Source organism: Choloepus didactylus, chromosome 9 (assembly GCF_015220235.1).
Source record: "Choloepus didactylus isolate mChoDid1 chromosome 9, mChoDid1.pri, whole genome shotgun sequence".
Lineage (NCBI taxonomy): Eukaryota > Metazoa > Chordata > Mammalia > Pilosa > Megalonychidae > Choloepus > Choloepus didactylus.
This window is the reverse complement of record NC_051315.1, coordinates 88407652-88434533: the sequence shown is the minus strand read 5'-3', so window position 1 is coordinate 88434533 and position 26882 is coordinate 88407652. Positions and strand designations below refer to the sequence as shown.

Here is a 26882-nt window from a genome sequence, read left to right as displayed (position 1 = left end):
AGTTATGCAATAATATACACATCCTGATTTGTGTGTGTTTATGGGCCATTAAATGGCTATTGGGGTCCAACTGGTTATCTCGATGGCCGGCTTGGACCATAGTTTATGGACCATTTTATTTCCTTTTTTCTTGTCTGTATTTTACACATTAGTTTACAATTCTTTCTTTTTAAAAAATTCAGGTACCAAAATGACTTTATTGAGTACCTTCTCTGGACCAGATAATGTTCTAGAATCAAGGTTGGTGTTAAATAATTCATGCCTTCCTGAGCATGCCTTATTTGGAATTTAAAAGTTATATTTAAAATATAACTTTTTTATACTTAAAAACATTCATTTTAAGGGAAAATTAAGCTTAACAGAATGACATGGTGTTTAGAAGAGATAAGCGTCCGAGCATGATTTTAGACAGAGGAGGACTAACAGGCCTCAGCTCGCTTTCTCCCTTCCTCCCTTCCTCCTGCTGACAGTCCCTGCTGGGGAGAATGAATATGAGGGCGAAAATGAACAGGACACTACAGGTGGGATTATCGCAGAGTTAAGCAAGACTTTGAGTCTCTATTGTTAATGGTTGATCCTGTTAAAAATAAAACGTCTTCAGAGCAGTTTGGATTGTGGTAAAAGCACAAGAATACAACTTCTTTACTATGATTGAGGAAGGAAAGAAAATGAAGACTGAATTATCAACTCATAAAGAAGGGATAAAAAGAAGAGCTCCTGTCTGTTCAGCAGAGTATAGAGAAGATGGTTATTAAAGCAACACAGAACAAGCTTATACAGCCCAGCAACAAAGTGCTCTGCTTTCTTATTGCCTAAGTAAAAAAAGAAAAAAGAAAATCCAAGTTATGGTTTAATCTTTGTGACTATTTATGGAATCATTATAACCTTTGATCATTTTCTTGGCATTCTAGTAAAATCCACTATTAATATTTAATTCTGATAATTTTGAGTTAGTCTTTCCAATCACATCTTCCCTGAGCACAAACTTTGAAACTTTTTTCAAAGATGTTTCAGTTAATAAGTGCTGAAATTAAACTACATTTAAAAATGTTTTGCTTAGACATAAAACCCCCTTTTTATACCTCTTTTATGGTATAGGTAAGAATTTGCATGTATAAACTATTTAAGGATTGATGGCTTACTTTAATATTTTAGAGTCAGGTAAAATTTCAGTCTGTGCTTTGATATGGTTTTAGAATTAGAATGGCATTTATCAGTATCATGTCACTTTTCATGCATATTCTTAAAATTGGTCACCATAAATAAATGCAAGGCACCCTCAAGAGGAAAGCATTCATTATGGTACAACCTTTAAAACAGGAATATGCAATTGGAAACTGCAGGAATTGGTATGCAAGTCAGCACTTACTGTGTTTACCAATTGTTTGTGCAATTTCAGAATGATTTGATATTCTAAGCAAAATTATGAAATTAAAAAAAAGCTTTTTACTATACTAAAATATAGACCAGTCTCCAAAAATTTTAATGCAGTTATGATTATTACCATTTTATTAGTTAATAGGTAAAATTCCAAAGGATATAGCAAGTAAATGAAAAAGAAAATATCCTGCAAGTTGTGGTTTTGTTCTTTCAAGATATGTTTTCTTCATTTTGATGTAAGCTATAAAATAGGTTAGTGAATCAAAGCATGTTTAAAAGTAGGTGACTATGTTGTGTTGGTTGTTAATTTTGATCTTTTGATCACCGATCCTTTGAATTTAAAAAATTAAAAGCTGAAATCACACATCTTTTACAATTCCTTTTATTTTTGGCACTAGATTATGTAAACAGATCATTCTTATCTAACTCTTCAGCAATCCATTTTATGAATTTGGTAGTCAAAAGTGAAACTGATGCTTTTAGTTTCAGATGTGTGCCTATGCTATACACTAAATGATGCAGTGTCTATCCTCAAGGGAAAAGACCAGGGTCCAAGTTTGACAACTGCACTACTGTGCAGCAAATGAAAGTTCACTTGGTCTCGACTGTGTCAGTCTAAAAGCTCCAACATCTGTTTTTTAATGGGACTCTGAAATGTTTTCAAAAGCCTTTCAGCTGTGCAGACATGTATGAGGTCCCACATTTCTTTTAATTAAAAACAGAACTTTGTCCAAATTAGATCTTCCATAGATTTCAGAAAGTGCATTTAAATTATTTTTAATGCGACTCTTTTTTTGCATAATGCCTGTTAAACCAGGGTAAATTTATTCTAATAGGTAATTGGGAACTACAAGGAAAAAACTTTACAAGAGCATGGATTTCTGTTAATTGCTCTTCTGAATAATATAGAGTTACACTAGATTTTAAGGTTTTCTTTCATTAATAGGAATGAAATAGTACAATAAGTCCTTGGGTAATTCAAAGACGTAAATTTAGCCAACAATTTGATGTCTCTTCTTATATCCTTTATAGAAGCTATCTGCAAACAGTGAGGTTGGTCAGTGTAAGAATTATGAGAACCTCTGTGATTTGCTTTATTAATTTAGATATGGCCCCCTTTCACACCTTCTGTTCAAAGAGCTAATTAACAGCTAGAAGCAAAAGACAAACAATAGATAGGAAAGAAGGCATGGACACCCTCAAATCAGTGAAAGAGACTAAATTCAGTGAGTGAAATGGTTCCACTTGCATGTTGGTGTTCTAAATTCATAAATGATGGTGTGTTTCATACTGTGGACTCTGTGCTGAAGATGCTTCATGCTTGCTATCAGCTGAACAAGACTTTTAAAACTGCTGATGACTGAAAGGATTTCACCCCAGTTCTCAGCTGGGTTTGTAAAACTAAAAAAGGGATAAAATAGATAGGACTGACTTCAAAACTCATTAAAATGCATGTGTTACTCAGGAGCCTCTGGGTTTGTGATGGCAAATTATATTTTGTATGTGGTGGGGGGTAGATAGCAGATTGAATGTCTTCCCCTGGAGACTGGTAGTTATTTGCATATGAACCAGTAAGATGCTAAAGCTTATTCAAGGAGAATTTGAGGAATAGAACATTTACAGGCACTTTAATAAAGCAATATGAGATTAAGTTTGCTAGATTTGAAAAAAAAAAAAAATTGCTGGATTAGGTACAAAATTGACTAATGTCTTCAAGGGCAATAAACTATAACCTTTGGAGTTATCTTTTCTACCAGACAGAAACAACTTGTATCTCTGTTAGACATAAATCTACAAGTTAACATGTTACTTCACATAGTCTGAGCCCTTAACTTTTCTACTAAAAAATTAATCCTTGAGTGGGCCTGTTGAACAGTGTTTCAGTATAACCTTATTTACAAGTTTGGTGAATCTTTCAAGTATTTACTACTTTTATTCCTTTGCAGTCTAAATTCATGTTACCTTACCTATATATATTGATGGTTGATGACCACAGATTTTGGGGGGACTCTTTCAAGTATTTACCACTTTTACTCTTTTGCAGTCTAAATTCATGTTACCTTACCCATATATATTAATGTTTGATGACCACAGAGTTTTTGGCTTTGCCTTTCTCTCCCCTCTCCCCTGCATACACACATACTTCACCCTCATCGCCACATACATACGCTACCCTAGAGGTTCGTGTAGGAACCCAAAGCATTTAAGAAAATCAGGTGACCCTTCCACTGATAGAAAACACCAAAAGTGTTGAACTTATTACTGAGAATGAAGGGGGAAACTTAACTTTGAAATACTCTGCAAAATTCAGGAGGTAAGTAGGAATGATCTAGGCTCATCCCTTATTAAGAATATCAAGGGAATGGCTGATGTTTTTGTTCTGGAATTTTCTCCTAACAATTACTGCCAGATCAAAGAGGACTTGTAGCACTCAAAGTCACATCCCAAGCTGAAATATTAAGGGTGCCCCTGAGACATACTTTGCTGGCATCAGCAGCCAAGACTTTCATTTTTCATCTGAGATTGGTACGCCAGGTATTTGCTGATGACTGTAACCTTTTTGTGTTCCCTTGGAGATTTTCTCAGGCACTCTTCTCAGCTCTCTCTTTTCTAGCCTGTCTCCAAGACTCATCTTTCCTTCTTTTGACTCACTACCCACACTAAAAAATGGAATCAAATTCAGTCACAGGAAACTATGGCACTAAAGAAAATAATTTCTTTATTAAGGTGAATTATGCCTTCCAATTCAGTTTAACTCAAGGTTTAGAAACTTTGTATTTTTATTTTGCTTGGGAAAAAAATGAATTTGGGAATTCTCAACCATTTAAAGCAAAATTGCAATGTGGGACTGCCAAAAAAATAAGAAGGAACACTTCAATTTTTTTTTCAACTTTGGGATGTCTTCCACAGTGATTCTTTGCAACACGTCCAGTCAGTTAACACCCTGTCTCCTCCATAATCACTCTTGGCTTCTAGTATTGGATCAGTTCTTGTCTTTTCAATAACCATGATGCCTTATCCCTAGGGGCAATGACTTATTTCTTATGAGTTAATCTTTATAATCTTCCTCATCTGAAACAATTATAACAAGAGCAAAAGAATCACTCTATTATTTCAAAAACATATTATCTGATTTGGGGGGCTTATTTAGGTATTTACAACTGGGAAATGTGTTTGGAATGCTTTAACAAATATCCTACCATCTTCATTGTATTAGTATATCATTCATACCAAATTTAACTTGATATTAGTCTTCTTCACTTCCTTACAACCTCTGAAATTTACAAAACTAAAGGATCTTCTCGTAAGTTACGCTACCGCCTAGTAGTAAATTGACGTGTGGTATAGAAAGACATACTTTTCCTAAAGCATTTCTCAGTTATAAGACCATGTTCTGTGAAAGATCAGGTTTGTTTGTTTTGCTGGTTGGTTTTTAAAATACAGCAATGAAATATGTCATTCAAATTGTTTGTATAGGGGTAAAATCCATACAAAATGTAAGACACCAGCAATGTTCTGGTAGTTCGGCAATGTCAAAGCAAGCAAATGTGTTATTGGCCTGTAATTAATTACACTAACAGTCTCTTAGTCACTTATTAGATTTAAATTCAATTCAGTAAGCATTTTATAGAATGCTAGCTACATGGTATGTGTAGTTCCTGCTCCTACGGAATTTGCAGTTTAATGGCCATGAGGGAATGCTCTCAACCAACAGTATCACTGGGCAGAAAGGTATTACTGTTTTAATAAAGATACACTAGTCATGGAAACATTGACCCCTTAAGTTTTGACTGGATATCAAACAGAATATAGCTAAAAAGGGCCTTGAAAATAATCTGATTCAGCCATCTTGGTTTTAAATTGACATTTATCTTTTTATTTAAGTAATTTATATTTTTGTAGAAAGTTTAGAATATATGGAAAAGTGGAAAGAAGAAATCAAAACACTTATAGTTCCACCACCCCAAAACAATTATTATTAACCTTTTGTGTATTTCCTTCCAATCTCTTTCTACATATATTTTTTTACATATTTGAGATAATATTGAATATTTAATTTTATACAATCATTTTTCCTACCTCACATTATGATATAAACCTTTCCCAGTACTGTTAAAAACTCTGGGTAAACACTTTTTAAAGGCTAAATAATACTCAATTATTGGATGAACCATAATTAGCCATTCTTCTACTTAAGTTGTTTACACTATTTCACTATTGAATGGCTTTGGGCTTAAAAGTCTCTCAGGATAGATTCTCTGAAGTGGGCTTCCTTGGTCAAAGTATATGAACATTTCTAAGGCTTTTGAAAGACAGTTTTGAACACCGTGAGTTTTGCATCTTACATTTGACTTTGTCTTCACACTGGGTTTCATTAGCCTTTCCTTACACAAACTACAGACTTTTCTGCCTTTTAATTGGCAAGGAAATCACTAGGAACTGAATACACACTGGAGGGAGGAGATAAGCAGAGTAATCAAAGTCATCTCCTGAGAAGAAATGGAAACTTAATCAAGCTATACTTTCAGTAAGCACCCTCCTTAATTTGTGTTATCTCCCTTTAAAGTTGCATAGACCTTGACTTAAACAAGCATAGAAAGTTAATGGTTCCTTACTTGTGGAATTGGTGGAGGGGGAAGGGGGCAGAAATTAGATTAGATTCATACTTTCCTAGAAACCACTGACTTTCCCGTAATTGCTAGGAGCAATTTCAGGCAACGTAGCTTCTTCTAATAGCTGTGAAGGGGTGTGAGCCAAATCATGAGAAAGAGATAGTCACTGCTGTTACCTGATGTACCATCATGGGGAAGCTGGTTTATCTTGGGTTGGCCTGGAAATACTTGTGGCTATGCAGAAAGGCCTGTGGGTCCACGGAGGTCTGGGGGCTTGGGGCACCATCCGGGTTGGGAGACCTGCGCCATCTCCTAAGCTCTAACCCAGCCCCTGGGAGGCCACTGAACGGAAGGCATTGACACAGGCTGGGTGGTCTGAAACTTCTGCAGACCCACCTCCCGCCTCAGGGCTGAGCCAGGAGCAGGCTGGCTGCAGAGTGGGCTCTTGAGTGGCTGTGAGGTTGCCTAAATAACATTTCATTCTTAAGCATAGACAAGTGGACTGTGAAATAGAGTTTCTAACAGAGGTGCCAACTTTCCAGGGGCTTTGGGCCTGCTTCCAACTCTTCACAGATGTAAAGACTCATAAATGTCTTCTCAGTCCTTGCTTTTAAAAGATAAATAAATCCATTTTAAAACTTTTCCTCGGAGTGCCTCTTTTATGTGGTCCCTATGGATATTTTTTGGTTGGTTTTCTAGCTCCTCTCCCTCCTAATTTGTGAAAACTGGTTCTTTAGTCAGGATCTAACCAGGACCAGTTAGAAGAATACCTCACAGACCCATTTGCTACACTTCTGATTTTACGGTCCAAGCCACACTTGCTTTCTGTTTTCTTAAATGGCACACTTGAAAACTGATTTAGGTCAGTTTGAGGTCTCTTGGGATCCCTGAATTTTTTTCCTGCTGTGTTTTCAAATAGCCTGTCATAATCTATACTATTTATAAAGCTTGGGTTTCCAGCTTAAGTGCAATATGTATGTGTTTCCTTACAAATTTGGGTGATAAGATTACTGTTTTGTTAGCCTAGAGGTCAGTTGGGTTCCCACTGAATTCATACTTATTCTTGATTTTGTTACCAGAAATTCACTCTGTAGAAGAAGAGGCTTAAACTTCTATTACTTGTGCTGCTTTTAAATCTGAGAATCTGAGATGTTCTTTGAGTGAGTCCTCTAATCCTGTGGAAACTCCCTCTAGATTCAGAAAATGTCCTATGAATTGTTTTAATCTCAAATACAAAGTATCTTCTCAGACCAAAAAAAGTATAGAACTCCCCACCCCATCCTCCCTAGGTGAACAAGGAAGAGTTCAGGTTTCACAAATAAGACAACTAAAAATTCTGCTTGCTCTTGTGCTGTCTTCTTTCTTTCCATTCCCACTTCAGGTACCCCTCTCCACTTGTCAGAAAGAGTTGGAAGTGGCTTTAATTCCAAGACTTCTTGTCTTTTCACTTAAAGAAAGTCTTGGCAAACACAAGGTAGTAGGACAAGGGTGGGAGAATGAAGTGAGGTCAAGCCATGCTAGACTCCACATAGAAGCTTCAGAAATGATTGATCAATTTAGAAAAAGAAGTCATTCTGGGATTTTGGAGATGACAAGGAATACATTAGGTAGTCCATGTAAAGGTTTTATTAAAGCAGCCATTTTAGTAGCTTATTTTGGCAGAGGACCAAGTTGATCCTTGGAATAAATTCAGATTTTATTGTGACAGTGTAAGTCTTATGTTGATTTATTGGATGTGTACATTTGGATTTATGAGTGTAATTCAGTGTGAAAACTAATGTGACCGATGCATGAATTGTGTAAATGCTGATGATGTGGGTATATTAACTAGAAGCATTCTTAAAAGAGAGAAAATTGTAACTACTTTGTTTTATATTATACATATAAATAAATTATTTTCTTTTCTTTTTATAAAAACTACTAGATCTAGGTACAGAACTCATTGCTTTTTATCATGCCACTACTTTGAGATATAGTCTTAGCTATAACTGTGTTTCAAAAAAGCCATTCCATTTCTGATTTTGACAAGATAGTTTGAAGTTGATCTCTGTGAAGCAATGTTATTTTCCAGTAGTATTACCAACCCCAAGCTGAACAATGATTCCATATAATGAGATGTAGTATTCTCTCTCTGACTCCCTACGGCCCGCAGCGACCTCCTCTGAGATGTACATGCACAACAGTGTCTGAGCAGTGAACCAGCACTGAGTATCAGCCTCATCCTTCGCCCACTTAAACATATCACTCAACTTGATGTGTTTAGGACCAAATCTTAAATCAGAAAAAAAAAGTTATTTATAAATGTAAGCCCCAATTTTGAATGTCTCATTAATTGCTGCCTTTTGCGCTTTCTCATATGGTCTTGGGAACTAACAAAGAATCACTAAGGGAAGGGGAATACTTGGAGGAGCTGGATTCCAATGAACATCTCCAGTGATTGCTGTGTAACCAAGATGTGCAATTGCCACTCCTTAGGAAATGAAGAGGAAAATTTAAAAGATTAAAGGAAGTTGTTGAAGTTAGAAACAGAAAAGACTTAAGAAAAAAATCTCTCCCTGTCTCCTGCCCTCATCCCTGCTGCTATTTGTGAAATATCATGAAAAAGTTTCAGCTGATCACTGACCTGAAGATATTGTTGTATAGGGTAAAGAGCATGGGCTTTGAGTTAGACCTGGGTTCAGTTCCCTGATCTGTCATTTACTGGCTGTGTGAACCTGAGCAAGTCACTTAATGGACAACTTGAAATTGAGATGATTCATGTGACACCCTCTCTGAGGGCCTCTTCCTTGCTTAAACCACTTCATTGGCTCTGACTACTTATGGTGACCGTACATCCTGATTTGAAGTTCTGGTTTACAACTATTGTCCCGGTCTAATTATCAATAGCCCTCCCCCCCTTTTGCCCTCCAAAATGTCCTGGTTTAAACCATAATGGTATGATCAGCCTATACCTCATCTATCTTCTGCCTACATTTCCTGATATGTTGCACCTCCTTCTTTCCTCAGCCCTACAAGCTACTAAAGTCTTATTGAGCTTACAGGTTTTCAAATTTTCTGTCCTCACTGTCCTCACATGCTCTTCCTTCTTCCTGGAACAAACTTCCCTTCTCTCTTTGCCTGACCGACTCCGACTGTCCAGGTCTCAGGCTAGTTTTTACTTTATAGATGAGTCTTCTTTGACTCCAAGTTTTTGTCAGGTAGTCCTTTCTGTATTCCCATAGCATCTTGTACTTTTTCAGCCTGGTTCTTGTCCCGCTGTTTTAATTACGTGGTAACTTCTGTGGGCTCCTCACGAGTCTGCTTACACGCTCCATCAGGTCAGTTGCCTGGCTTTCAGTTGAATCCTGGTGCCTAACCCAGTGTCCTGCATGTAGACACTCAACAAATATCCAGTGAATGATTGAACTAAAACATCACGTGCTGTTAGACTGATCAAAGTATGGGTGAGGAAAACAAACCTTATTACATAGTAAATCCTTGGGACATGTGCCTAATTGTGGCTATAAAAATACTGCCTTCTTATCCCTGTTCAGTGTGTTTCTGATGGAGGTGGAAAGGATTCTGTGTTCCTTTGATTAGAAGTTCATTCTAGGACAGGATTTGGAGTTGGTACACACCGTCAATTCCAGGAAGTCTTGCAGGTGATAATGTTGCAAAACAAAGCAAAGAAAACAGCTGTTTTCTAGACTTGTCAAGCAATTTAGACTACTTCTATTTCAGCTATGTAAGAGAGATTGGTTTTAAAGTTATTTGCTTTGAAGTTAAAATTAGATTTACTCACATTATTCTAAAAAATCCTACATTGTTTAAATTCAGAATTCAGTTCTCATACTAATAAGAAACAAATATAAAATGTCTCATGCTTCCAAAATTATTTGTATAAAATTATTTGCAAATTTGAAATAGCAAGCTTGTGAACAGTAAATTTTACATAATTGTTGGATCTCCCAAAGAATCCTAGCATTATAGTATTTTGTTCTGCATACACTGATTAGAAACAAATTCTGGACTTATTTGGGGGGAAACTGTAGACTGTTGTGAATCATTCTATAAGGTGAAAAGGAAGGTTAATAGCTTATCTCCAACATTGAAATGGTGTTAGTTTTTTTCTGAGTACAAAAATAATACATATTCACTGCAGAAAGAGTCAGTGAAAATAAAGAAGACAATAAAAATAATCTATAATCCCATTTTTAGGTTACTATGTTTAATGTTTTAGGGTATATCTTCCTAGGCTTTTTTGTGCATATATAGTTATGTCAATGCAGAATGTTTCTTAATGAAAATAGTATTGTTCCATATGTATGGCTTTAAAATGTGTTTTTCCAGTTTGACAAGGTTTGAGGCTTTCAGGGAGAACAATAGGTAAAGTGGATTTTTAGGAAGTTTGGCTTTCCAGACTAATATAATTTCCTCTTCACCACCCTCATTAAGAAAACTTCTGTTAAAGTCTGTATTACTCTTTGAATTATTCAGGTCTCATTTGCATGACAAAGAATCCACACTTGCTATTTTGATTTTCAAATAATAGGTGTTTGCAAGATTGTTGAAAGGTCTAGAAGAGTGGACTCTAGGCTGGTCCTCAGAAATAAACCTAGTCTGTAGAACTGGAGTGCCAGGAGATCTGCTACTTCCCCATGATCAGGAAGACAGAGTCAGGAGCAGCCCCCAAAATGCTAATTCCAGAAACACACCACCCCGGCTGGTGTACAGGGACACAGTTGTCATTGCTACAACGTTGACTCCAGAGCCATGCAGCATCTGCTCAATCCACACCACCAAAAAATGAATGCCCCACATCCCTGTGTCTTGCCTCTCTACTCTCACTATACTAGAGGCCTGGGCACCAGAAGCTAAAAAAAAAAACAAAAACAAATGTCTCCACGGTTGTGCTTGCCATCAAAAATTGCATAGATGTCCTCTGCTTTGCTTCTGCCTTCAGAATTTCACATGAGAATACCTAGTTGGCAGAACCTAAATCACCCCTGGAACCCTAACTCAAGGGAGTCTAGAAAATGTAGTTTTTAGCTGTTCAGCCAATATAATGTCAGACTGCCCAAGCCCACCAGACCAGGAGGTTGAAATGGATGTTGAGTGCCACATACTCACCTCACTGCAAAACTTTTAGAGTTGGTTATGTGTTCCTTTTGATTGTATCGCTATGGTGAGATAAAGAGGGATAAATTATCTGAAGTAGTAATATATAGCATACAATTTATTTAACATATCCCTATTGCTAGTCATTTACTTTTTCCTATTTTTTTAATAGAAATAATGTTTTGATAAATTGCTCTTATCAGAGTCACTAACAGCCTCCATGTTGCTAAACCCAGTGGTCAATTCTCAGGCCTCATTTTACTTGACCTATTAAGATATTTGATGTGGTTGCTCACTCTGACCTTGAAACTCTTTATTCACTTGGTTTCCAGAAACCAACACTCTTCTGGTTTTCCTTCTAGCTCACTGGTGTCTGTCTCCTTTGCATGTTCCTCCTCATTTCTCCAACTCTTAATGTTGGGTGTCCCAGGACTCAGATCTGGGACCCCTTATCTACAGGTAGTTCCTTGCTTTGCGTGTGGGTATGGATGTGGGTGTGTGTGTGTGTATTCTCTTCCCTGAACTCCAGACCCATGCATGCAACAGCAACCTGACAGACATCTCCTTTTGGATGCTTTATAAACACCTCACACTTTAAGTTTCCAAAACTGAACTACTGCTCTTTCCCAAATCTATGTTCCCACTCGCTGCCTTCTCCATCTCAGTTCATGGCAACTCCATCCTTCCGTTTGCTTAGAACAAAAACAACCAGGGAGTCATCCTTGACTTCCATCTCACATTCATGTTCAATCCGTTAGCAAACCATACTGTTTCTACCTCGAAATATATTCTGAATCCAAGCACGTCTTCCCATCCCCACTGCCACCCCCACCACTGATCCAAGCAACTGTTGTATCTCTCAGATTATTGCCCTACCTCCTAAATAGTCTCCTTGCTTCCACCCTTATCCTCCCTAGAATTTTTTTAATATTCATTTTATTGAGATATATTCACATACCACGCAGTCATACAAAACAAATTGTACATTCAATTGTTCACAGTACCATTACATAGTTGTACATTTATCACCAAAATCAATCCCCGACATCCTCATTACCACACACACAAAAACAACCAGAATAATAATTAAAGTGAAAAAGAGCTATTAAAGTAAAAAAGAACACTGGGTGTCTTTGTTTGTTTGTTTGTTTCCTTCCCCTATTTTTCTACTCATCCATCCATAAACTAGATAAAGGAGAGTGTGGTCCTTATGGCTTTCCCAATCCCATTGTCACCCCTCATAAGCTACGTTTTTATACAATTGTCTTTGAGATTCATGGGTTCTGGGTTGTAGTTTGATAGTTTCAGGTATCTACCACCAGCTACCCCAATTCATTAGAACCTAAAAAGGGTTGTCTAAATTGTGCGTAAGAGTGCCCACCAGAGTGACCTCTCGGCTCCTTTTGGAATCTCTCTGCCACTGAAGCTTATTTCATTTCCTTTCACATCCCCCTTTTGGTCAAGAAGATGTTCTCCATCCCACGATGCTGGGTCTCCATTCCTCCCCGGGAGTCATATTCCACGTTGCCAGGGAGATTCACTCCCCTGGGTGTCTGATCTTACGTAGGGGGGAGGGCAGTGATTTCACCTTTCAAGTTGGCTTAGCTAGAGAGAGAGAGTGCCACATCTGAGCAACAAAGAGGCACTCGGGAGGAGGCTCTTAGGCACAATTATAGGGAGGCCTAGCCTCTCCCTTGTAGCAACAGTCTTCCCAAGGGCAAATCCCGTGGTAGAGGGCTAAATCCATCAAACCACCAGTCCCCTAAGTCTGTGGGCATGTTAGCAACCATCGAGGTAGGGCAGGCCAATACCCCTGCATTCTCCACCAGCTCCTCAAGGGGGCTCTGCATATTTTTTTCCTTGTTTTTTTTTTTCTTTTAAACTTTTTTTCTAAGTCAACTGTATGAAAACTAAAAAAATTTTTTTAAAAATTAAAAAAAACACACAATAAAAGAACATTTCAAAGAGACCATAACAAGGGAGTAAGAAAAAGACAGCTAACCTAAGATAACTACTTTACTTCCAACATGTTCCTACTCTACCCCAAGAAAGTAACCTAATGTTCTAGTTTGCTAATGCTGCAGAATGCAAAACACCAGAGATGGACAGGCTTTTATAAAACAGGGGTTTATTTCACTACACAGTTACAGTCTTAAGGCCACAAAGCATCCAAGGTAACACCTCAGCAATCGGGTACCTTCACCGGAGGACGGCCAGTGGTGTCTGGAAAACCTCTGTTAGCTAGGAAGGCAGCTGGCGTCTTCTCCAAAGCTCCGGCCTCAAAACGGCTTTCTCCCAGGACATTCCTTTCTAGCAAGCTTGCTTCTCTTCAAAACATCACTCCCAGCTGCACTCTGTTTCTTCCCCCTGAGTCAGCTCATTTATATAGCTCCACTGACAAGGGCCCACCCTGAATGGGCGGGGCCACGCCTCCATGAGAACATCTCATCAGAATCATTGCCCACAGCTGGGTGGGGCACATTCCAAGCAAATCCAACCATCACCAAAACGCCTGCCCCACACAAGACCACAAAGATAATGGCATTTGGGGGACACAATACACTCAAACCGGCACATTCCACCCCCTGGAACCCAAAATGACATTATCTTTCCAAATACAAAATACATTCATTTCATCACAATATCACAAAAACTTAAATCATTTCAGTAACAAAAGTTAAGTATAAATCCCATCAAAATCAATTTAGGCGTGGTCAGTCCTAAGGCATAATTCCCCTCTAGCTGTGGATTTGTGAACTTAGAACAAGTTATATGCTTCCAATATACAAAGGATAGACATTCATAGGATAAACATTTCCATTGCCATAAGGAGAAACAGTAAGGAAAACAGGGTTAACAGGAGCAAAACAGTTCCTAAAACCCACAGGACAAACTCCCTTAGATTTCAAAGTCTGAGAGTCATTAACAGAACGATGTTGCATCCTTGGGGCTTGAGAGAGTGGGAGTCTAACCCTTCCTAAGGGCCTTTGTGGCAGCCCTTTTCTCTCCAAATGCTTGGGTGAGTGCTCCAACATTTCCACACACTGGGGAGACCACCTTCTCGGCCCCACCCTCCTCAAACATCGGGGCAGCTCCCGGATTCCCTTCCATCTCCGGGGCACACGCTCAACCCCTTCAGAAAGTGGGGTGGCAGCCAGGCTCTCCCCAATTTCCTGGAAATGTGCTCCACCCTCTTTGGGACCTGAGGTGGCAAAACTCTTCCAGAGCATTGAGGCGGAAAGCCCACCCTAGACCTCCAGGGCAAACTCACCCCTTTCCATGCATGTGGGCTGCTCCGCTCTCCCAGCCCGAGACCTCCTGACTCCAGACCTCAACCTCCATGGCTCTGTCTTTGAAGAGATTTTTCCTTTAATTTTTTCCTTGTCTGTCTCCTCCAGTCCAGACCGGCAATGGCTCTGTCTATAAAGATCTCGCAAAAATTCTGTTGGCTTTGCATGAAGCACACAGGGGTCAAAGCCATTAGACAATAGGACCTTCCACAAATCCTTTCTGGATAACTCCTTTTCCAATCTTGGCTTGTACTGAAATGGCGGCTGGGTTCCATGTTTGGTTACATCCTCACGTTGGGCTGTAGCTTCTGGGATTCCACCCCCTGGAAGCCTGTAATTTTCCAAGCCATCAGCTTCTGGTTTCTTTGAACCCAAGAGTTCAGTTCTAAGTTTATCTCTCTCTGCTCGCATTTTACTATAAGCTGCAAGGAGAAGCCAGGATATGTCCTCCACACGTAGTCTGGAGATCTCCTCAGCTAAGTATTCCAGGTTGTTGCTTCCAGAGTCTTCCTTCCATCTGACACCAGGACTCAATTTTGCCAAATTTTGTGCCACTTTAAAACAAGGATCACCTTTCTTCCAGTTTGCAACAACACATTCATCATTTCTGCTCAAGTCCTCATCAGAAGTATCTTTAGAGTCCATATTTCCACAAACAGTCTCTTTAAAGCAGTTTTGGCCTTTTCTATCAAGCTCCTCACAACTCTTCCAGAAGTTCCCCCTTATCCATTTAAAAAGCCGTTCCAACATGTTTGGTATTTGCAAACTCAGCAGCAAAAGCACCCCACTTCTCTGGTACCAAAATCTGTTCTAGTTTGCTAATACTGCAGAATGCAAAACACCAGAGATGGACAGGCTTTTATAAAACGGGGGTTTATTTCACTACACAGTTACAGTCTTAAGGCCACAAAGCATCCAAGGTAACACCTCAGCAATCGGGTACCTTCACCGGAGGACGGCCAGTGGTGTCTGGAAAACCTCTGTTAGCTAGGAAGGCAGCTGGCGTCTTCTCCAAAGCTCCGGCCTCAAAACGGCTTTCTCCCAGGACATTCCTTTCTAGCAAGCTTGCTTCTCTTCAAAACATCACTCCCAGCTGCACTCTGTTTCTTCCCCCTGAGTCAGCTCATTTATATAGCTCCACTGACAAGGGCCCACCCTGAATGGGCGGGGCCACGCCTCCATGAGAACATCTCATCAGAATCATTGCCCACAGCTGGGTGGGGCACATTCCAAGCAAATCCAACCATCACCAAAACGCCTGCCCCACACAAGACCGCAAAGATAATGGCATTTGGGGGACACAATACACTCAAACCAGCACACCTAATATAGCAACATTTCTGTGAACTTGTTCCTACGATACCCATCAGAAATTAACAGACCATAGTCATTTGTGGGCATTCCCAGAACGTTAAATTTACCCATGATAGTTTATCTGTTCTTCTTGGATTATTGTTCCCCCTTCCTTAATTGCTCTCTATCGCTAGTTCCCCTACATTCTACATTATAAACCATTTGTTTTACATTTTTCAAAGTTCACATTAGTGGTAGCATATAGTATTTCTCTTTTTGTGCCTGGCTTATTTCGCTCAGCATTATGTCTTCAAGGTTCATCCATGTTGTCATATGTTTCACAATATCGTTCCTTCTTACTGCCGTGTAGTATTCCATCATGCGTATATACCACATTTTGTTTATCCGCTCATCTGTTGAAGGACATTTGGGTTGTTTCCATCTCTTGGCAATTGTGAATGACGCTGCTGTGAACATTGGCTTGCAGATATCTGTTTGTGTCACTGCTCTCTGATCTTCCAGGTATATACCGAGAAGTGCAATGGCTGGATCTAAGGGTATCTCTATCTCTAGTTTTCTAAGGAACTGCCAGACTGACTTCCAGAGTGGTTGAACCATTATACAGTCCCACCAACAATGAATAAGAGTTCCAATTTCTCCACATCCTCTCCAGCATTTGTAGTTTCCTGTTTGTTTAATGGCAGCCATTCTAATTAGTGTGACATGGTATCTCATTGTGGTCTTAATTTGTATCTCTCTAATAACTAGTGAAGCTGAACATTTTTTCATGCGTTTCTTGGCCATTTGTATTTCTTCTTCAGGGAACTGTCTTTTCATATCTTTTTCCCCATTTTATAATTGGGCTCTCTGTACTGTTGTCATTGAGTTGTAGGATTTCTTTATATATGCAAGATATCAGTCTTTTGTCAGATACATGGTTTCCAAAATTTTTTTCCCACTGAGTTGGCTGCCTCTTTACCTTTTTGAGAAATTCCTTTGAGGTACAGAAACTTGTAAGTTTGAGGAGTTCCCATTTATCTATTTTTTCTTTTGTTGCTTGTGCTTTGGGTGTAAAGTCTAGGAAGTGGCCGCCTAATACAAGGTCTTGAAGATGTTTTCCTACATTATCTTCTAGGAGTTTTATGGTACTTTCTTTTATATTGAGATCTTTGGTCCATTTTGAGTTAATTTTTGTGTAGGGTGTGAGTAGGGGTCCTCTTTCATTCTTTTGGATATGGATATCCAACTCTCCCAGCCCCATTTGTTGAAAAGACCATTATGACCCAGTTCAGTGACTTTGGGGGCCTTATCAAAGATCAGTTGGCCATAGATCTGGGGGTCTATCTCCAAATTCTCAATTCGATTCCATTGATCTATATGTCTATCTTTGTGCCAGTACCATGCTGTTTTGACAACTGTGGTTTTATAATAAGCTTCAAAGTCAGGGAGTGTAAGTCCTCCCACTTTATTTTTCTTTTTTAGAGTGTCTTTAGCAATTTGAGGCATCTTCCCTTTCCAAATAAATTTGATAACTAGCTTCTCCAAGTCTGCAAAGTAGATTGTTGGCGTTTTGATTGGGATTGCATTGAATCTGTAGATGAGTTTGGGTAGAATTGACATCTTAATGACATTTAGCCTTCCTATCCATGAACATGGAAATTTTTTCCATCTCTTAAGGTCCCCTTCTATTTCTTTTAATAGAGTTATGTAGTTTTCTTTGTATAGGTCTTTTACATCTTTGGTTAAGTTTATTCCTAGGTACTTGATTTTTTTAGTTGCTATTCAAAATGGTATCTTTTTCTTGAGTGTCTCTTCAGTTTTTTCATTTCTAGCATATAGAAACATTACTGACTTTTGTGCATTAATCTTGTATCCCGCTACTTTGCTAAATTTGTTTATTAGCTCTAGTAGCTGTATCGTCGATTTCTCGGGGTTTTCCAGATATAAGATCATATCATCTGCAAACAATGACAGTTTTACTTCTTCCTTTCCAATTTGGATGCCTTTTATTTCTTTGTCTTGCCTGATTGCCCTGGCTAGCACTTCCAGCACAATGTTGAATAACAGTGGTGACAGCGGGCATCCTTGTCTTGTTCCTGATCTTAGAGGGAAGGCTTTCAGTCTCTCACCATTGAGTACTATGCTGGCTGTGAGTTTTTCATATATGCTCTTTATCATATTGAGGAGTTTCCTTCAATTCCTACCTTTTGAAGTGTTTTTATCAAAAAGGGATGTTGGATTTTGTTGAATGCTTTTTCAGCATCTATTGAGATGATCACTTGATTTTTCCCTTTTGATTTGTTAATGTGTTGTAATACATTGACTGATTTTCTTATGTTGAACCATCCTTGCATGCCTGGAATGAACTCCACTTGGTCATGGTGTATGATTTTTTTAATGTGTCTTTGGATTTGATTTGCAAGTATTTTGTTGAGGATTTTTGCATCTGTATTCATTAGGGAGATTGGCCGGTAGTTCTTTTTTGTAGCATCTTTGCCTGGTTTTGGTATCAGATTGATGTTAGCTTCATAAAATGAGTTAGGTAGTGTTCCATTTTCTTTAATGTTTTGAAAGAGTTTAAGTAAGATTGGTGTCAGTTCTTTCTGGAAAGTTTGGTAGAATTCCCCTGTGAAGCCATCTGGCCCTGGGCATTTATTTGTGGGAAGCTTTTTGATGACTGATTGGATCTCTTTGCTTTTGATTGGTTGGTTGAGGTCTTCTGTTTCTTCTCTGGTCAGTCTAGGTTGTTCATATGTTTCCAGGAAATTGTCCATTTCCTCTACATTATCCAGTTTGTTGTCATACAGTTGTTCATAGTATCCTCTTATAATTTTTTTAATTTCCTCGGGATCTGCAGTAATGTCACCTTTCTCATTCATTATTTTGTTTATATGGGTCTTCTCTCTTTTTGATTTTGTCAGTCTAGCTAGGGGCTTGTCAATCTTGTTGATCTTCTCAAAGAACCAACTGTTGGTGTTATTTATCCTCTCTATTGTTTTTTTGTTCTCTATGTCATTTATTTCTGCTTTAATCCTTGTTATTTCTTTTCTTGTACTTGGTTTAGGATTGGTTTGCTGTTCATTTTCTAGCTTCTTCAGTTGATCCATTAGTTCTTTGATTTTGGCTCCTTCTTCCTTTTTAATATATGTGTTTAGTGCTATAAATTTCCCCCTCAGTACCACTTTTGCTGCATCCCATAGGTTTTGGTATGTTGTGTTCTCATTTTCATTCATCTCTATATATTTAGCAATTTCTCTTGCTATTTCTTCTTTAACCCACTGATTGTTTAGGAGTGTGTTGTTTAACCTCCAGGTATTTGTGAATTTTCTAAGTCTCTGATGGTTATTGACTTCTAATTGTATTCCATTGTGGTCAGAGAATGTGCTTTGAATAATTTCAATCTTTTTAAATTTATTGAGCCTTGTTTTATGTCCCATCATATGATCTATTCTGGAGAAAGTTCCGTGAGCACTAGAGAAGTATGTGTGTCCTGGTGATTTGGGATGTAATGTTCTATATATGTCTGTTAAATCTAATTCATTTATCAGATTGTTTAGGTTTTCAATTTCCTTACTGGTCTTCTGTCTGGTTGATCTATCTATAGGACACAGTGATGTGTTGAAGTCTCCCACAATTATTGTGGAAACATCAATTGCTTCCTTTAGTTTTGCCAGTGTTTCTCTCATGTATTTTGTGGCACCTTGATTGGGTGCATAAACATTTACGATTGTTATTTATTCTTGTTGAATTCCCCCTTTTATTAGTATGTAGTGGCCTTCTTTGTCTCTCAAAACATCCCTGCATTTAAAGTCTATTTTATCTGAGATTAATACTGCTACACCTGCTTTCTTTTGGCTGTAGCTTGCATGAAATATTTTTTTCCATCCTTTCACTTTCAATTTTTTTGTGTCCCTGTGTCTAAGATGAGTCTCTTGTATGCAGCATATTGATGGTTCATTTTTTTTGATCCATTCTGCGAATCTATATCTTTTAATTGGTGAGTTTAATCCATTTACATTCAACGTTATAACCTTGAAGGCATTTCTTGAATCAGCCATCTTATCCTTTGGTTTATGTTTGTCGTATGTATTTTTCTCTCTCTCTATTAATATCCTTTAATGTACCCATACCGAATCTCTTTAGTACTGAACTTTTCTGCATGTCTCTCTCTCCTTTCTTTGTTTCTCTGTCTGTAGGGCTCCCTTTAGTATCTCCAGTAGGGCAGGTCTCTTGTTAGCAAATTCTCTCAGCATTTGTTTGTCTGTGAAAAATTTAAGCTCTCCCTCAAATTTGAAGGACAGCTTTGCTGGATAAAGTATTCTTGGTTGGAAATTATTCTCACTCAAAATTTTAAATATGTCGTGCCACTGCCTTCTCGCCTCCATGGTGGCTGCTGAGTAGTCACTACTTAGTCTTATGCTGTTTCCTTTGTATGTGGTGAATTGCTTTTCTCTTGCTGCTTTCAGAACTTGCTCCTTCTCTTCCGTATTTTACCGTTTGATCAGAATATGTCTCGGAGTGGCTTTATTTGGATTTATTCTATTTGGAGTTTGCTGGGCATTTATGATTTGTGTATTTATGGTGTTTAGAAGATTTGGGAAGTTTTCTCCAACAATTTCTTTGAATACTCTTCCTAGACATTTACCCTTTTCTTCTCCTTCTGGAACACCAACGAGTCTTATATTTGGACATTTTATATTATCTATCATATCCCTGAGGTGCATTTCAATTTTTTTGATTTTTTCCCCATTCTTTCTTTTGTGCTTTCATTTTCCATTCTGTCATCTTCCAGGTCACTGATTCATTGTTCAGCTTCCTCTAGTCTTGTACTATGAGTATCCAGATTCTTTTTAATTTGGTCAACAGTTTCTTTAATTTCCATAAGATCATCTTTTTTTTATTTAGTCTTGCAATGTCTTCTTTATGCTCTTCTAGGGTCTTCTTTATGTCCTTTATATACTGTTCCACAGTCTTCTTGATGTCCTTTGTATCCCGTGCCATGGTCTCATCATTCTTCTTTAGTTCTTTGATTAGTTGCTCCAGGTACTGTGTCTCTTCTGATCTTTTGATTTGGGTGCTTGGGCTTGGGTTATCCGTATCATCTGTTTTTTTCATATGCTTTAAAATTTTCTGTTGTTTTTTCCCTCTTGGCATTTGCTTAACTTGATAGTGTCTTTTAGGATTTGTAGACCAATTGAAATCCCTATCTCTAATTTGTCAGATGTACAGCTTCATGGAGTACACTTTCTCTGACTAACCAGCATGTGACATCCATGAGCCACCTGTTCCCCTCAGGCCAGTTCTCCCCTGTTTTGCCTCTGTGGTGAGTGGGGGAGTAAGTCTTGTGGGGTCCAATTCGTGTACCAAGCTTGCATGTGTAGTTGGTGTTGCCCGCCCTGTATAAGGGGTATGTGTCTGGGCTGTCAGGGAGGGGGGGCGACTCTAACAATCAAATCTGCCTGGTGTTCCTAGAGTTAAAGCTGCTGCAATAGTCTAATCCTTCAGTTCAGTCCTGCCACAGTTTGTCTCTGCCACTGACCCACAAGTCCTTGGTATTGGCTTGTGGCCCCTGAGACTTGCGAGTGGGTCCCTCTTCCAGGCCTTGCACCCCCTGGTCCTCTGTTGAGGGATGACTGTGCTATGTTACAGGTGAGTGCCGTCCCCCCGGGGCAGTTCTGAGCTGCTGGTCTGTGTAGGGAGGCTCCCAGTCTGCTGAAATGATGGCTGAATGGGGCTTTGTTAATTCCCACTGCTCCACCTTCCCAACTCAGGGACAGCCAGCTTAGGGTGCAGAGAAGGCTAATGTCCACACCCAATTTTGTGGTGTATGTGTGTTATTGGAAGCACTTCCGTCACACTCGGTTGTCTGGGTCAGCTCTGGGCTATGGGGCCAGCGACAGGCAGGAGTGTTTCCTGTCCACCAGGATGATGGCTGTGAGCGGACACCCCCTTTTCTTGGGAAGTTGTGGTGTTTAGTGAATTTTCTCAGCCACTGGATTATTGCCTTTTGTCTCAGAGCTCTCTTAGTTCTGCTCTTGTCTTGACCTGCCCAAATTGCATGTCTTTGAGGCTTTCTGTATTGGGCTTCTTAGAGTAATTGCTTTAGAAAAAGAAAAAAAAAAAAAAGAAAAAAAAAAAAAAAAAAACGGGCCCTCCTGGCAGATCTAATGAGTTATTGAAATGCTAAGAGACAAAGCAATTAGGGCTATTAAGGAAAGATCCAGGGGGCAGAGAGATCAGTTTTTCTTCGGGATTTGCATATGAGCCTCAGGGCCTGAGCTCTGCCCTTCCCCTTTCTATGTCCACCAGAACTCCAAGAAGCCTCCGCTTTTATTTTTGAGTTTGTCTTGCTGTTTTTTGCTATGCCTATCTCCTCTCTGCTGGGCTGGCTGCTCTCAGATTCTCTGGTGTCTGGTCTCAGTCTATCTATGGTTGGAGTTTGGATGAGTAGAATGAATTTCCGATAAGAGCCGCCACTGCAGTTCTCCCTTCTCATTCCCAGCACTGACAGCCCCTCCTCCCACGGGACTGAGCCTGGCAGGGAGGGGCGTGGGTCCCCTGGCCCCAAAAACTTACAGATTTCACTTATCTCAGCAGTTCCACGTTTTCATGAGTGTTGTATGAAGTATGCCCAAAGTCAGATTGCTCTGCGGTGTCCAGTCCACGCAGTTCCTGGCTTTCTACCTACTTCCCTGGAGGAGTAACTAAAACATACACCTCACCAATCCACCATCTTGCCCCGCCTCCTCCTCCCTAGAATTTGCAAGTTAGATCATGTCACTTCTTTTCTCAAAACATTCTAAGGAATTCCCATCTCACTCTAGATAAAAGTCAAAATCCTTACAACAACCCACAAGGCTCCTTATCACACACACACGCACACACACATACACACACAACTCTGTCATCTCTCTGATTTCCTTTCCTGTCATTCTCCTCCTTGTTCACTCAGCTCCAGTCATACTGACCTCCTTGATGTTTCTCAAGCTTATCTAGCCCTAAGGGTCTTTGCAATTGCTGTTCCCTCTGGTTGGAACGTTCTTCCCTAGATAATCAAAAGGCTCCCTCCCCTCCCTCACGACTTCACTGGACCATCATCCCCTCAGCGAGGCCTCCCCTGATCACCCTGTTTACAGTTGCAAACTGCCCCCCCTCCAGCTTTCCCAACCCTCCTTCTCTGATTTATTTTTCTCTATAGCACCTAGCACTTTCAAATAAACTGCACAACTCTTTCTGTTTTTGTATATCCCCTCAAAATGAGAAAATGGACTTTTTAATACTCTTTTTATCATTGGACCCTCAATGCATGGAACTGTATCTATCATATGGTAATTATTTATTAGCTATTTGTTGAATGAATATTATCTTCATACATGTGTCATGTAGTTGCCTAATTATTTATTGGGGATTAATTCCTAGGATCAAAGTTATGCACAATTGCCAAGGAAAGTTTTAAAATTTTTTTCTCCCACCAAAAGCCCAAGAGAATGTTAGTTTCCTGACATATTCATCAACACCATGCCCTGGTCACACTGCACTTTCTGCTCCTTGAACTCACTGAGTTCATCCCCATTTTGTGCATTTTTCACTAACTAATCCCTCCTCCCATATTGTCTCCTGCCATATCTTCACCTGGTTGGATTCTTTTTGTTATATAGGTCTCATCTTAATTGTCACCTTCTTAGAGAGGCCTCCCTGACTCTCTGCTCTAAAGTAAATCTAGTCACTCTTTATCACATTGCCCTTTTTTATTTTCATCATATCATATGTCACTACCAGATGTTTTCTTGTTTATATATTTGTTTGTCCATGCTTTCCCTCTGTAGAATGTAAGCTCCATGAGAACATTGATCCTTATATGTCTTTTTCAACACTATCTCCAGTAAATATGTACTCAATAATGGAATAAATATTAGGTGTTATCATTTTTTTCATTATTACCAATATGCTAGGTGAAAAATGGATTCATCATGAGTATTTTTCTGCATTGGTACAGCTGAGAATCTTTTCAAGTGTGAAAGTCTTTTTTTGAATAGCAAACTTTGAGACGGACTAGAAGTTTATGTGATTAACATAATTGTTTTAGATATGCTTTATTAGATTTCTTACGTGGCTTATAAATTTCTGAAGTCTCCTGTCTCATTTATTTATGCCAGTATTAGTATCCTGAAAGTAGGATTCTTTTTGAAAATTCAGGCTTCTGTACCATTGTTTCCTTTTTGTCTCCACAGCTTTTGGAAAGAACCAACAATGGTTTTGAAGAACCAGATTGTGGTGCTACCAAGAGTCCGCTACATTTAGCTGTAAGTGCAATGCCATGGGCAGCTTCGTCTGTTAGGAAAAAAAAATCCTAAGCATTCCTAAAACTAGGCTGTCCTAAAGTGTAAGCATAGTAATGTAGTAATAAGCAATAAGGAGAGCAGTGTGTGGGTAAGGTGCTGGCTGCAGAGAGCAAAGACTGCCTCGTGTTCCAGTCCCACCTTCGTCCACTGGTGACGTTGTGCACGTCACCTACTCTTTCAGAAACTGTTTCCCCATCTGTAAAATGAGGGAAAATGAAAAGAGAAAAAGAGATAATGTACATAAAGCCCCTAGCATGGTGTTTAATAAGTTATTGTTAAAATTTTTAACAATTTTTAATATTATCTAGTAGTTAAATCAATAAACTGAGGAAATTCAAAGAAAACATTTCAGTTTAAGAGATTTGACTGTAGATAACAATACATAGGGCCGTTTTGGATCAAAACTAGAGATAATGGAATACCACATTTAAAAATCTGTCAGGGTTTTTAAACATTAACTTGCAGGACTTGAAATCGGGGTCTCAGTGGAGGCCTTCGGTTCTGATCTTGTAATGAGTGAGATCTGAAAGGGAAGAGATTTATTTTATCACCAGCAAAGCTTCCTCTCTACATCTCACTAATTGAAGAGAAATACAACAACTCAGAGTGATGATCCTCAAAACTCCTCATGGGGGTGACTGAGCTGGGAAGCCCATCCAACACTCTTCCTCAAATAGTGTCCTGCCAACAAGTGGTGATCAGCAGCTGCTCCCTAGGAACCTCACTGACTGGCAGCCACATCCAGCTACACCTGCCCAAGGTGCTGCTGATTTGTAAGGACCCAGGCCACAGCCACATAGATGGTATGCGGATGCTTCTTTGCTTAATGAAAACTAGAAGTGGGACCCTGGGAAAAGTAAATATCCCATGCTCAATACCATGTATAAATAAGCATTTCGTCAATGTCTTTCTGATGAAAAATTGAGATGGAGAATGTCAGAGAGAAGAGAGGGGTGTTTTGTTAAAGGCATACTTAGGCATTCAGGGAAGATGAGAGGGGACAAGCCATTCCACAAAAATTGGGAGTATCCTGAACTGATCACACTTCACAGAGCTCTTCCTTCACTGCCTATCTCCCCACATGTCCACCAACACACCTGCTGGCACCCCATTCACACACCCTCAGACACATCCACCATCATACCCATAAGGCACATCTGCAGACACACCCACTGGCATAGGCACACCATGCACATTATGAGTCCCATGAAATCAGGCTAAAATGTACATCAGTCTTTGTTCCTGGAGACGGATTTAGTGTAGAAAGAGTGAATGGATAGTAGGATATTTACATGTATAAAACTTCATACTAATTGGTTCTTAGTACAGGTTGTGCTAAAGGTTGCACTCTATAATCTGTACCCAACCATCTGCTGTGCCTGGGGAGGTTACCCCAAAGCTGAGGTTTCACAAACATAGCACTAGCTGCCCCTAGAGAGGCCTGTGTGGAGAATTATCTCATAATTTTCATGCCCTTTGAAAGTGGGGTTGATTGCATTGTTGTGCCTACTACAAATCTGAGAAGAGACCTTCTTGGCTTCCAAAAATTCTATCGTCTCTCATTCTCTTTTAAAAAAAAAATGTTTATTGAGTGCTTACTGTTGTGCCAGGCACTCTGTTAAGCTCTATGGATTTCTGGTCATTTCAAGAAAAGGTGATGTGATATCCGTGGAAGAATTGGGTTTGGTAGTTCTGCAGCTGGCAGGAGCATAGAAAAGACACACAGAAAGGAAATCCCAGCTGCCACTCTGCTCATTAGCAACTCACCTGGACATGGGTTTCTACCTGTAAATTGAGGATATTGAGTTAGTTAAGAATCCCAAAGACCCTTTCTAGTTCATTCATTCAGTTGTTTGTTGTATGCACTTAGCTAAGTACCTCTTGTGCCCCAGTTTCCCCATCCATAATACAGGGATAAGCAGTACCTCTATCTTAGGGCCATTGTGAGGATGACATGAGTTAATGCATAAAATGCTTCATGTCCAGCACATATGCACAATCAGCTATTATCATCATCATCTTTTACATTTATATCATTCTTCCATTTGGCATACACTGACTATATACATGCCAAGCACTTTTCCTGGAGCTGAAGATGTTGCAATAAACAAAACCCAGCCTCTGCCCTCATGGAGATTCCAGTTTGGGAGATGGGCAAGAGGTAAGTGAATATATAACATGTCATATGGTGATAAGTTTGTGCAAGTGCTAGAGAGGAAATGAAACAGAATCAGTGAGAAAGAGAGTAATAAGGTAGCAGGCAAGGTGCTATTTTACATAGCATAGAGTCTCACAGTTGAACAGACCTTAAGAGGTACCCATCTAATGGGAGAGTTTTCCAGGTATAAATCCCTGGGGGAAGAGCATGCTTGGAATGTTCACAGAATAGCAAGGAGGCCACTGTGGCTGGAGCAGAATAGCAAGGAGTGTGGTGGAGGTGAGGTCTGACATGTTGCAGTACAGAGGGCAGGAGGCAGCACCACAGATCCTACAGGACCTTGGAGACCATGTAAGAATTTTAGCTTCACCCTGAGTGAAATAGGAAACCATTTGGATGGTTTTGAGGAGAGAAATAATACAATATGACTTTGGTTTAAAAAGATCATTTTAGCTTCTGTGTTGAGTTTTGAATTGTACGGAAGCAAAAGCAGAAACAAGGCAACCAGACAAGAGATAATGATGATTACTTTGACCAGGTGGTAGCAGTGGGTTAGTTCTAAAAGTATTTTATTCTTTCCTTCTAAATGGCAACATTTAAAAAAAATTGTTATTTGCTTCACAGACCCCATAAGTATGCCCATGACCCTCTCCAGGGGCCTCTGTAATAATTAACCTGATAAAACCCAAGGCACATAATTTCTTAGGTG

General features: G+C 39.3%; 1 protein-coding gene across 4 annotated transcripts in view; it reads left to right on the top strand.

Annotated features, from left to right (window-relative positions):
* Window positions 1–26882, top strand: part of ANKRD44 (ankyrin repeat domain 44) — a 351473-nt gene that overhangs the window by 293200 nt on the left and 31391 nt on the right. For all 4 annotated transcript variants that reach the window (XM_037848889.1, XM_037848890.1, XM_037848888.1 and 1 more), the window contains exon 17: window positions 23905–23976. In XM_037848889.1, the coding sequence (XP_037704817.1) occupies window positions 23905–23976 (72 nt within the window). The remainder of the gene's footprint in view (window positions 1–23904; window positions 23977–26882) is intronic.